General features: G+C 34.9%; 3 protein-coding genes across 4 annotated transcripts in view; 1 reads left to right on the top strand and 2 right to left on the bottom strand.

Moving 5' to 3' along the window:
* Nucleotides 1-3,229: 3,229 nt before the first annotated feature.
* Polr3C (RNA polymerase III subunit C) lies at nt 3,230-5,338 on the bottom strand. Its single transcript, XM_034339924.2, has 8 exons — nt 5,168-5,338; nt 4,973-5,091; nt 4,759-4,889; nt 4,416-4,662; nt 4,144-4,352; nt 3,899-4,052; nt 3,462-3,822; nt 3,230-3,388 (listed from the first exon to the last, which is right to left on the bottom strand). The coding sequence occupies exons 1-8, from the start codon at nt 5,336-5,338 to the stop codon at nt 3,254-3,256; spliced, it is 1,527 nt and encodes a 508-aa protein (XP_034195815.1). The 3' UTR covers nt 3,230-3,253.
* The window catches only part of Naa15-16 (N-alpha-acetyltransferase 15/16), a 37,198-nt gene continuing 28,631 nt past the window's right edge, over nt 5,168-13,734 (bottom strand). Inside the window, exons 9-12 of one of the 2 annotated variants that reach the window (XM_076690705.1) lie at nt 12,882-13,075; nt 12,685-12,793; nt 5,496-12,441; nt 5,168-5,424 (exon numbers count right to left, since the gene is read on the bottom strand). In XM_076690705.1, coding sequence (XP_076546820.1) covers nt 11,909-12,441; nt 12,685-12,793; nt 12,882-13,075 — 836 coding nt within the window. In that variant the 3' untranslated portion in view covers nt 5,168-5,424; nt 5,496-11,908. The remainder of the gene's footprint in view (nt 5,425-5,495; nt 12,442-12,684; nt 12,794-12,881; nt 13,076-13,734) is intronic. The other variant, XM_034339922.2, reaches the window with a different exon arrangement.
* Nucleotides 7,645-8,743, top strand: LOC117611741 (deoxycytidylate deaminase-like). Its single transcript, XM_034339928.2, has 4 exons — nt 7,645-7,785; nt 7,867-8,102; nt 8,228-8,441; nt 8,571-8,743. The coding sequence occupies exons 1-4, from the start codon at nt 7,745-7,747 to the stop codon at nt 8,668-8,670; spliced, it is 591 nt and encodes a 196-aa protein (XP_034195819.1). The 5' UTR covers nt 7,645-7,744; the 3' UTR covers nt 8,671-8,743.

The raw sequence follows: 13,734 nt of genomic DNA, 5'->3' as shown, positions 1-13,734 counted from the left end.
TAGCGGGACACACCAAAAAATGATGGTCACCAATCTCTACCGTAATTAAATTACGTTCTAGCTAATTATATAATAGCATTTTTGCAGCGTTCGACTTATTTACTGATCCATAAGGCACCTTGAGCTGGCTGTGATTCATAACTCTTAATAATTTGTTTCTAATCAACCAATACACCCACCCACGCACACGTACATGCATACACACATCTACACACATTCATATCGCATAGATCAAAAAGGTAAATTATATGGAAAGTGTTTGTGAACGTTAGAACGTTTAAAGGTGTGTACTCCAAGATCATTTTCCCTGATAGATAGTGACATCAAATGCACTGTATCACATAGAGAACAGCACTATTATAAACATAGATATATGATTATATTTATTACAATAATTTGAAAGTTAGGTATCCTTTGTTGTTTGTATTTTACAAGCGTAACCATTATTATACATAAATAAATAACTATATAAATGAACGAGACATTATGTATTTGTTCTTTCGTAATAATGCGCGTTTAATTGAACATTAAACGATGCATAGCGTTTTGTGTGACGATATCCCATTTAAAAGAAAACTAGGATCGCATTACGTGTAAGCAACTTTCAAAGTTAGAGATGCAATGCGTTTTAAATTGCGCTATGTTCATTGCTCTATATGTGCGTATATGGCTTGGGGTGTTAGGGACCCCGAAGTACCGGTAATACTCTGCATATCGACATTATGGCGTCCGGGGTGTCAAAGACCCCGATGTATTGGCGACGCTCTCTGTATACCGATTTGATATCGTCTGGGGTGTCAGGGATCCCGACGACTCCCTGCGCACCGACTTGAAATCACGTTGGGGTGTCGGGGACCCCAGTGAGTGCCTCCGCGTACCGACCCAATATCATATTGGGTTGTCAGGAACCCCAGTAACTCTGCACACCGACGAAATATTACCTTGGGGTGCCAGCGACCCCGATGAAGCTACATGAACTAGCCGGAAGGAATAATAAAATATGATTATTTTTAATTTTTCTTAGTGTATTTCGTTTGTAAATCGTTTGTGATTGATTGTGAGTCTATTTTTAACGTTTGTGACAAATTAGTTCTTTTGTAATTAGCAATTTTATTTCAATCATGATGTGAGCCGAAACTTTTTAGTAATTTTTTTAATAAACAGATTTTGTAATAACTGATAACTGTAATTGATAGGAAATCGTTTGTGATTTACAAATATATCACTTTCATTATTTGTGAGTGAATAATTTCTTAACTATTTACAAGTTTGTCTTACAATAAATAATTGTATTGCGCATGCGCTACAGATCCGGTCGTACCCGTCACTACCTCGAGCAAGTGAGTTTCCCGATTTGTTCGTTTTTAGGTCTTATATTTCGCTAGATCCAGTCGTACCCATCACTATCCCGAACAAGTGAGTTTGACGATTTGTTCGTTTTTAGGTCTTATATTTCGCTAGATCCAGTCGTACCCATCACTATCCCGAACAAGTGAGTTTGACGATTTGTTCGTTTTTAGGTCTTATATTTCGCTAGATCCAGTCGTACCCATCACTATCCCGAACAAGTGAGTTTCACGATTTGTTCGTTTTTAGGTCTTATATTTCGCTATTTGCCTCGGGGGCCCTGACACCCCGAATGCCAAAATGTCGGTATGCAAACAGTGTCACCGGTGCTTCGGGGTTCCTGACACCCCAAGATGATATGCAGAGATAGTCACTGGTGCTTCGGGGTCCCTGGCACCCCGGATGCTATATTATTGGCATGCAAAGATAGTCATCGGCGTTTCGGGGTCCTTAATACCCCAATATGATATCTGGTCGGTACGCAGAGGGCATCATTGGCGCAACAGGGTCTCTAACACCCCTGGATAATATCAGGTCCGTATGAAGAGGACACAATTAGTATAATTTTTTTCCGGAATTAATTTAATTTACTTCATTTATTTTTTTTTGCTTATTAAATAAGCTCATCGAAGGGGAATAACATTCATGATTATATCCCTGTTCTGGGTCCCAGCCGAGGACCCCATGTATTTTACTTTTTTCAATTATTTATATAAATCCCTCATTATAGGCCAAGTCCATCTCAGTATCCCTTACATCCCAGCATTCTTACATCCCTGCATTCCTTACATTCCTGCAATGCTCAAATACCCTTTTTTTTTCTTTTTAACGTGGTGGAAATCTTCAGAAAGACACCTTCAGCCCCCTGTGGAGGGGCCGGAGGTAGTTTGGGATTTTTACCCACTAAAACTACCACGGTGGCCTGCACTAGGGCGGTAGGGAGGATCCTTTGTCCCTCCGCCATGTGCCAAACTCCGCTGACATCGGAGGCCACACCTGATACCGGCACTCCTCGGGCCGCGTGCAGAGGAGACAGTGGCCCCAGCCCTCGACTCCTACGGAATTTCTTTACATCCCTCGTTCCGTTACATCTCTTCATCCCTTAAATCCCCACATTCTTATCATCCCTACATTCTTTTCATCCCTTAACTCCCCACATTCTTTTCATCCCTACACCCTGTTCATCCCTACATTCTTCTCATCCCTACATTCCTTACATCTCTGCATCCCTTATAATAAATATATTATAAAGACTGCTTCGAGTAAAGGTAAGTAAAGGTAAGTAGTTCCTTTTTTCGCCGCCAGGGGACGCTGATTCGTGAGAATTTCGTGAAAATTTCGAGAAAAACAGCGCCCCATAGCGGCAAAAATGTCAACTAAAATGTTGGTTTCAAGTCAGCGCCATCTGGTGGCGAAAAAAGGAACTAAAGCTTGCTCAATTTCTGGCCCTCTGGTGGCAAAAATGTGAACTAAAATTTCTATGTCGAGTCAGCGCCATCTGGTGGCGAAAAAAGGAACTAAAGTTTCCTCTATTTCTGGCCCCCTGGCGGCAAAAAAGTGAACTAAAATTTCGATGACGAATCAGCGCCCTCTGGTAGCGAAAAAAGGAAATTTTGTATAAAATCGCAGGCCTTGTAGCCACAAAAATTTCAACTCAATTTCAGGGCAGTACTGGGATGTATGGAATGCAGGAATATAAGTGATACAAGGATATAAGGGATACAGGCATGTAAGGGATGCAGGGATGTAAGGGAGGCAGAGATGTAAGAAATGTAGGGATATCAGGGATGAAGCGATGTAAGGAATGTATAGAAGAAAAGAATGTAGGAATGAAGAGAATGTAGGGCTGAAGAGAATGTAGGGCTGAAGAGAACGTCTTTGCGCTTTATATATAAGATAATTTTATTTAATGATACCGTAAATACATTGTTAGTAGAAATAGAGTATCATCTATCTGTAATTCAGTGATGCCTAATTTCTTAATTGTATTTTGAACTTTTCCTAATTGTTGCTTCTCAGACGGTGTCATCAGCTCTGCAATCTGTAAACAATTTAGATGTATTTATTTTGTTATCATACACTTGTGAAAATAATACAATCATAAGTATACGCACCTCGGCTAATTGTTCCTCAGTAGCACCATGTTCTTTTAAATTACTTGTAAGTGTTTGCATTCGCAACTGTTTATCGATCATTCGCTTATTTCTGCTTACTTCATATTCCCGTCTTTGAATAGTGTTGTACAATGCATGGTAACAATGTTCTATTTCCATACGAACAACCATATTTAAATCTATATGAAACAGAAAGAAAGTTTTTATCGGTGCAGCCGACACCCCAGGTTTCTTTAGTTCCTGCATTTGTAAATAATTCTCTTGTAACAATGTGTACGTCAGGTGTTTAGCTTCTTTAGCTGGAATCATGGCCAACTGCTGAATTCGTTCTTGCTCAATATACTTCCTATCCTTCACTAACCTGTTAATGAAAAACGAAAATACTTAACTTGTATTTACATTATACACAATGTATAAACCAAATCTTTGTATCATACCTAAAGATTCTCGCTGCTTTAGAGCCAAATCGTTCCATCACGATATTTTCTAAAGTTGTCCATGCTAGCTGAGTGAAAGCTTCCTTCATGTTAACACTATACTGGCCACCTCCTGAATCTCCAACTCGCTTCATAAATTGACTACTATCTTCCTCTGGAATAATACACTTGTTAAACATGATGCAATATTATTTATTATATTTGAATACTTTACAAAACCTTTCATAGACACCTATTATCCATACCAATGAGACGTAAATATTGGTCAATGTACTGTGTAAGCGATGGATAATTCTGTTTTTTAACAGCATCTTTTATCTCGGTAAGAGGAATTGGGTTGGATGTATCCGCCCATGATGCTGTTCTCAAATACATGAGGAATAATAATTGCCTCATCAATTCACCTGCATTTTCATCCAGTCTTTTCTGCATAGCTGATACAATAATTTGATCCCTATAGATTACATTTAAAATTTTTTACATGTCTTATATTTATTATGACTTTTGCAAATCTTACCTAAGGTCTTGAGTAAATCGATCAAAATTAACATTCCAATAAATTTTATCGTCACCCGCATCAACATTATCATTCCCTTCTATCTTTCTAGCAATAGCAGCCAAATTTAAATCTGGTACTGTAAAGTCTGTTTTAAGAAAAGCTGTCTCTTGAACTGCTTCTTCGCATAAACTACGTATCAAAAACTGAGTTTTAACTAGTAATTCAAATTTATCTTTTAAAACAGGTACCGATGGTTGTAAATCAGCTAAAATCATAAGTGGGTTATTAAGTAACAGGAACTTAATATACAAACTATACTAGTGTAATCTTTATACATGATTGTAAATATAAGTTTACATACATGGTAATTGTTCAATTCTTTTATATGTTTTTACTATGAGATCAGAAGCTGTTATGTATCCATGTTTTAACACTTCTTCTAACATCATTTCACTTTCATCTCCACAAATTGTTTTCACAAAAAACATATATCTATTAAATTTAAAATATATAACGTTTAGGACTTTCATTCCCATTTACAATGTTAAATAATATACACATATGGTACAAATTACCTTGGGTAACGAAGGACCATTAAGACTTTTTCACAACTCAAAGAATATTCTACAGCCTTTTCATTTTTTTGATGAGTAACGAACCCATATTTTATTAAAACACATAGTGCTTCTTTTATCTAAACATTAGATTATTTCTTTTATTACAAATATATGAGGTATTATATGAAAGTACTAAAAGATATACATTTATACCTTTGATAATGGTAGTTTTGTTGTACTACGAATTAAACCTAATGGTTTTGTACCATATTTAAGCAGATCTTCACCTACACATTGAACAATTTGCCCAAAATGTTCATATAAAATAGAACAACATAATTTCCTACACATTAATGACATATTGACATTTATCACATATAACATTTCACAAGCATGCACTCAGCTCTATATAAATAACTTAATGTATTGCAGATGTAGTGCAGAATCTGAAACATTTTATAAATAAGATTCTTTATTAAACATTATCTCTGTTCATTTGCTTAACCTTTCATAAGAGTACAGTAAAAACATGAAATCATACTTATATTATACAGAAGTTACAGCATTTATGTATATATTAAAACTATGTTTCAGAAATACATATTGCTATTTTTTTGAAATTCTACATTTTACTGTTTTCTGTGACAAATTAACTTCTAACATCTCAGAACTTATAAAAAGGATGTCCATGTGACCAGTGACTACAGATCCAACAAGACTGGACATGCTTTTGTACTCAAGGGGTCATGATGTTGGGTTGCCAGATACCCCAAAGCGCAGTTAGGACTGCATGTCTGGAACACAGTCGGTATGACAATTCGGCCTATTTTACAAGTCTCTCTTACCATACCTCGCACAGGCTACTGAAAAGACACAATTTTGACTCCCTCTAACTCTATTTATTATAAATATTAATTAACACCAGTACAAGACCGAAATTATTAAAATAATTGTAAGACAAACTTGTATTCACTTCACGCGCATTTATTCCAATATAAGAGACACAGTGATGTAAACCTTACATCATTGTAAGGGATGCCGTGATGGGAGGGGTGCAGAGATATAAGGAATGCAGTAAGGGTTGCACAGATGTAAGGAATGCAGGGATGTAAGGAGTGCAGAGATAGAAAGAAAGCAGGGATGTGAAGAATGCAGAGATGTATGGCATGCTGGGATGTAAGGAATGCTGGGGTGTAAGGCTGGCAGAGATGTAAAAGATGAAGTGATATAAATAAAGTAGGGATGTAAAGGATACAGTGATGTCAGGAATGCTGGGATGTAAAGGAATCAGGGAGACTAAGTGGTGTTGGATACCTCATAGGTTAAGCAAATATTTTTAACTTTTCGTATTTAAGTTAGGATAAGTGAAATCTAAAATCTGTCTCCAGCCATACTATCTTCTATTTACAGTTACACATCCGAACCTTGAAATCCTTACTCACCATCCTTGAATCACTCGCTTGACCCTTCGAACCTTACCAATTTCCAACGATTCCTATTGGTCCTAATCCTCATTCCCACCACTTTCAATTCCAAATTCCCGACCTTTTAAATACAGAACATTTTTCCCTTCAGTTTAGATTTTAACGTGAGCACAAAGTAGAGAGACCGATAGAAAAGCAGTAGAAAACTAGCCTGAGTGTTCTTTGTAAAATTTCCGTGTACCAAAATTTAATAAAATATTTATTAAATATCGGGAATCTAACAGTGGTGCAGAGATGTAAAAGAATCAGGGAGCCTAAGGGTTAATACATGATTAATAAAATCAACACGTTCTTCCTCCTAAACGAGTTTATTCAATAAGGTAAAAAAATAAATACAATGAGTACGCAAATTATACGCAAATTGAATGAATGCAGAAAATAAAATAGGGGTATATGTATATTTAGCAGGTAGATCTGCACCAATCTGCACCCCTCGGCGGTCACTATAGAACTGATGATGTTTCACTTCGCTCTAGGTCGAATGGTTGATAACGATGCCGCAGTCGGCTATTCCTTTACTCGAATCAGTGGCTGTAAAGATAAGTTATCCAATGGAAAAGGAACGTCAAACTTGTATCTAAACGGAAGTAACAAGGATAGGCGTCGCTGATCGTCATTATTAATTACAGGCACACACGCGGATCATTTTGTAAGACGTTTTGTCGGCAATTAAAGTTTCATAAGTCTTTGCAGCGCCCCTGGGGCAGGGCGGCAAGGGAGTAAAATAGGGTTTTCTGGCAAAAAGGAGCCTGGCTTAGACCGCCATTTTTCCTAGAAAGACGTCGAGCGTGCTCGAAGCAGTGGCTCGAAGGTGTATGTATACCGCAGTTCACCAGAGTCCATAACTGCGACGCGCAGGTTGGAAGATGGTGGGGGAACGCAGCGAGCTCTCTGCTAATCGCTTTCCACTTCGTTTGGAAGTATCGCCAATCAGGGCGAAGATGCGCACTGGAGAAGCGCGAAAAACGAAAACTGGTCTTTTCGCAGTTATGGACTCTGGTGAACTACGGTATATGTATCTACTGGTGGGGGAACTTTCTCGTGAAAAATACAATAATTATAAGCTTAGTTTCCCAAATATATAGGTTATATTTTTATATATGTATGTTATACAGTAGTGGGACGTCGTGGAGAGGGTAAAGATTTGTCCCACGTCCCACGGTTCTGGCATCACTGGTTATACTTCCCATGTCAGTATATATATACATAGTTTGGGACAGTGGTCATTTATTATAATTTTATGCAATTTTGACATTTAACAAATTTATACGTGTTTTGTAAATAAATATAAAAGGCTGTCATAAAAATGGCACAAAATGATATTTTTGTAGAAACTAATTCCAAATGGTATAACATACACAATATTATAAAGTTTACTGTAATAATTACTAGTATGATGTAAATAGTATCCTATTTTCATTCTCATAGTGATATCAACAATAAAAACAAAAAGTATATAGAGTGGGATGAATACTTTATGGGAATTGCTTTTTTGGCAGCAAAACGTAGTAAAGATCCCAAAACTCAAGTTGGTGCATGTATAGTAAATGATGAAAAAAGAATTCTAGGCGTTGGATATAATGGAATGCCTACTGGTTGTAGCGATGATGAATTTCCATGGGGAAAGGATTATAATGATAAATTACAAGACAAGTCTTATTATGGTAAGTAAATATCAACTTATTCTTAAAAAATTAGATAAATATTTAATTTAAATTAAAGATTAATTTAATGAATTATATAATTTAATATAATAAAAATAATAATAATAATATAATAAAAATTGTAGTATGTCATGCAGAAATTAATGCTGTCTTAAATAAGAATTGCAGTGATGTTAAAAATTGTTCCATTTATGTGGCCCTTTTCCCATGTAATGAATGTGCTAAAGTACTAATACAATCTGGAATAAAATTAGTTGTGTTCATGTCTGACAAACAAGCTCATAAAAAGGAAACTGTAGCTGCAAAAAGAATGTTTGATGCAGCAGGTGTTAAATATAGGTATCTCAATTATTTTGATACTTATTTTTATATTGAAATTTTGTAAATATTTTAATTGTAAGAACTTTAATTTTTGGTACTCATATCTTTAAAGTTTAGTAATATGAATTTTTGAAATTCTTGTTATAGGCAATATATTCCAAAAAATCAACAGATTGTAATTGATTTTTCTGAGGTTGATAAAAATGACAAGATCCAAGAACTTTCAAAAAGACTTGAGAGTATATGAACATACTTACATAATAAAAATAATATAATAATAATGTTAATGTTTATAATAAACAGTATTTTTATAATATGTATTCATGATTTATTTCATTTCTTTTGTGACATTTTGTAAGGTCAGATTTTTAACTAATATTAATTGTTTGGTAACGCATGAAAATATGGCTCATGGTATTATTGGGTATGTGGTGTAACATTTTTATGTTGACTCATTTAGTCAATAGAATAGTTACTATTATTTACATATAAAATTGTATTAGAAGTAGGTACAGGCAAAAATGAAGAATACCACTTTTTTAGTTAAAATTTTACATGTCTCCTTATTTTCATGTTTAACATTAACCACATATGCTTATGGAAAATAAATAAAATAATGTACAGAATGCGAAAGAATTTAGCAATAATACAAAGACACTATGAAGTATTAAGGTAATATTGTTTGCAATAATATTGCAAACTGTTCACTGTACAGTATGATGAAGTATGGTATGGTAGAAATATGTAACAATATTTACCGCTTTTTCAAAATGACTGAAGGAAGGGCGATTGTGGATACGCGATATAATTTTTTCACGTTGACTCGTCATTAATATAACAACAAAGATGAATTGGACATAGAGTTTTGATATATATATGATGATGATAATACGTTCATGTACATACTATACATATCCCGCTTAAAATATTATTTTATTTACGTTTGTAGTGGCATCTATAATAGAGGAAAGTTACAAACAGAAAGTAATTATACGTGGTGATTGAATTCATCATATAGAAAGATATTCGATGTTATGAAAATACGTGAATATTTTATACTACACGTGTTAATTTGTTAAAAAATTTGCCTATTGTTGAATGCATTATTATATATATATATATTTTTTTTTTATTATTAACTCGAACTTCAAAAGGCAATGTAATAGTCTCTTATAAATAGAAGTAACACGTACTAATGCAATGATTGAAATAAAATTTATATTTAATGATCATTAATTTGTTCGTTTTTTAAACTTCCTTTAATAGAATTATAAACCACTCTAAAAAATTAATTATACAAATTAAAACTTTGTATGAAGCCTATATGATGAATTCGTTTGCACGAGGAGATGAAGAGTAAAAGTTGAGATATCCTTGCTTATTGTTTATTCATAAGATTAAATGAAGGATCAAAAGGCAAATTTGAACTGAACCCTCTAAAAATTGATACACTATCCTTAACCAGCATCATTTATTTATTTATTTTTTTTAAATTTGATCTTATTTATGAGAGATAGAAATTTGTATACTGAGGTAACAACCTCCGATAAAGATTGGAGCAACTAATATGCGTATCTTTTAAGATCCTTGATTATGCGAAAGATTGCAGGAAGAGTTGAAAAAAAAAGAAAATATTAATAAACAAACGGTAACACTTCGGTAGATGCATGGTCGGAAACTTGGTACATCGTGAATAATGTATATTAAATCTGTATTAGGAATGAATGCTATTTGCAAGAAGTTTGTATATCGATAAACTGGCATGATAATATTTTTCTTTCGTCGTATGAAATGACTAATATTACAATGAATGCGTAGAACATATATATTATCGCTTACGTTACGATATTATTTGCATAGCCCTGAGAAACATTCCATGCATTTACAGAAGGTATTTACGGAAACAATAATTGCATTTATTATATTCTCATAGATTATTCCATCGATTGATTTTTAATTAAGTAGTAAAATTTATCCAGTATGTACTACTTTGCGAGTGAATCGAAACTTTAAATATTATGTTACCATATAAGCCGATTTAAATATCTTATTTTTATAATTACAAATTAAGTTGACTTCGAGCGAATTTTCAACACTGTCATAGTATCAGTTGTAAATTATATTCTATGACTTAAATAAGATAGGAAATATGTTTTATATATATATACGTGTATATATTGTTAAAGTAATAGCTGAAATATATACAAACATTATCACTAATTTGTAGTATCTGTATAATATTCAATTAATTTTTGTTTTAAGGAAATTCACAACTTATATATATATATATCGTTATTTTCGAAAAATAAATCAGGTAAGCATATAACATTGTTAATTTTTTACCGGTAAATTGTAACATTACCTTTTATTAAAATTTCTGTAATCCGTTCACATACAGATGCATGATATTTTTTTTTTTTGTTTCTATCAACACTTATTGTTTTCGATTTATCGTATTTATACTTTGGTAATTTGCGTATACAATACGCACTTTATTGTTCTTATTAGTAACTCTCACAAAGACTTTCGCAAATGGACACTACTTCGTTATTGACTATTCTCGATGGAATTATCAGGGCTCCAATCCAAACGTAGATCATTACCCTGGCCTCGAACACAGAAATAAAATTAGTGTATCTAGAAGGAAAACGTTATGATCGTATGTTCACTTTGTGTAAACGGTTCGCGAATGAAGTGAACTAGAAGATAGTATATGACTTGGAACAAAGTCTATTCAAATGTAGCGACGAACATGCGCGGTACAATTATATCGGGTGCTCGATGATCGTCTTAGTTTTCAAACTCTACACAGTAGAGTGTTTTATGCGGATATCGCTGAAAATAGTACACTTTAACATCAAGTAGAAATATCCATAGAACGCGCATATGAATGTATACAAGTCTTGTATTTTGTACCAATGTGTTAGTTTCGCACGTCATATAATTTACACACTGTACTTTCCCCGCCCGTTGTAATTATCCCTCCATATTTCAACCGCCCTCCCTTAAATCCCGTTACACTAAAACATTTCACACTTTGCCGTTGATCTTTCCATTTAGCGTTGCCGCTTTGTCGTTAGAGCGACCAGCGGAGTTAATTCTATCTGTTCCAATTGTTAATTAATATTAGCTAAGCCAACCTTTCTTCGTTCACCTAAAATTCGGGACCATGTCATCGGAGGCACTGTTCTCGCGCCTCTTCGTATTATAATTTATTAAGATTGTTTATCCAGCACTGTTCCAGCACTGTTTCTTTCGCACTACTTGAAACCTTCCAGGAACGGTTCGTGTATATATAATACATGTGTAATAATTATTAATTAAATCCGCCAATTTCGCTTCCCTTCACTATGTCCGTCGTTATATCGTACGCTTCCATTCGACGAATTTCACCGTAGATCTTCGTAAATGCTCTACGCTCCTCCACGTAATTACATCGTCTAACTACGTAGTAGATCAGTAACGCTGGACAGTGCGTGCCTCGATCAGTTTTTGATAGAATTCTCTTTCTCCTGATGGTTGGTCGTCGCCTTTGTTTCCGGAGGCCGAAAAGCCGTAGCGTACGGGAAACGTTTATGGCATTTTGCCATGAAATCGGCTATCGCGGCGTCGCAATCCCCAAAGTCACCGTTACGCATCGATTCTAGCACCTTTGTACAATTCTCTAGCGTCACACCTTCGAGATTGTCGATATTCGTGACCACTGAGAGAGCTGTCTCTTCGAGAACAGGGGACATATCCAAGAAATCCATGATCTTTGCAGCCTGTAGAAGGTGCGGCAGTGAGTTTCGATTCTTCTTCAGAAATTCAGCGTTGAAGTGGAAGAGCGTAAAGTACATTGTGCTTGATGTGGAATAGATCCCAGCTGTTTGCCGTTTTACGACCTCGCCCACTGGTTTTTCTAATCCTAAATGGCTTATGTGTAATATAAAATTTACTATACACGTGTGAAGATCAGGATGATTTGGATCTAGATTGTGTGCACGTTTAATCGACCTAAGCATCAACAACGTTTTACCTGTAACAAATATTTTTCATTTATCAAACAAATAGATTATGTATACCGGACGATGCATCGATAGTCATCCGTTTAACATTATGACGGCCGCATAGTATACCGTGAAATTTATAACTTTTGCGAATTTACATTCTTTTTTACATTCAATTGAACGTTACCGATAACATTTTACTTCATTTAACGTAACAATAATTAAATAACGGCCATCAAAATGTTAAGTAGATATTAATCATTTCTACGCACATTTACGATGATAAATTTCAAACGCCATAAGATGTGTCTCTATTCTGTCCGATGCCAGTTCTTGCAGAGGTTTTAAGAATTTGATTGCCTGCTCCAATGGATCCTCGACCTGTAAGCAATGAATTCATTTCAACTAATGTTCAACTATCTTGAAAAAAACTGAAAACTTTGTTCGTAGAATATATTTATTAACTAACCCTCTCCAGTTTCTCCGGTATAAGTTCGTCTAACGTGGGTTGTTCTAAATCGGGATCAGCCTGTTGTCGCGACTTATTGTGCTGCTCCCTTTTCTCTTGTGCTTGAGCAGCTTGTTGTCGCTTCAACTCAGCCTTTCTGCGTTGCTTTCTCTGCTTGTTCCGTAATTTCTTCAATTCTGACGGCGCTAAATTCTCTGCAAACAGAAACAAATAAAATTCACGTTAACGTCTTACCTTTAGGGGCCAATGCAGATGATGACGGTATTCAATTTAACGTTTAACTTTTATAGATGATTTACGATCTACATAGAGTATCAATAGAAAAAAAAAAAAGGAAAAAAAGAAATCGTCCAAGGAACTGTGAAAATATATTCCCTACGATAATTTCAACGCTATTCACGAATTTACGAAGCATGGAACCAGTCTCTACCGCGTTCTAATAATGCATCGACTATTTCTTACATAATTGGAAAGCGCTCGTGATTTTCGTGTTATAAAACTGCATTAATAGAACGGTAATTAAAACGTTGATGCCCACTGAACAAGTTAAGTAGAGGAGAATTAGCGCAATAAACCGGTAAGTTCTTCGCCGTTATCCAATACGCTTTCCATGATTAAGTTCGCTAATCATCTCGATCATACCGTCGGTTTATTGCGAATTTTTTGTGCAACTAAAAATCAGCACAAAATATTCATTTCTAACGGTCTTTGAAAAGTTTCTAAGGAAATAGAAATTTATTCAATTGTCTATCTGTTTTGTGCTTCGGTCTTCCGTCAGCCGAGTTTGATCAATTCAGACGATTAGGCTCGAATACGTACGCGATACAATCAGGTTACCAGTTTTTCCTTAGCT

This window comes from Osmia lignaria, chromosome 10 (assembly GCF_051020975.1).
Source record: "Osmia lignaria lignaria isolate PbOS001 chromosome 10, iyOsmLign1, whole genome shotgun sequence".
In the NCBI taxonomy this organism is placed as follows: domain Eukaryota; kingdom Metazoa; phylum Arthropoda; class Insecta; order Hymenoptera; family Megachilidae; genus Osmia; species Osmia lignaria.
Note: the sequence above shows the minus strand (reverse complement) of the source record. Positions and strands in the feature narration are given on the sequence as shown.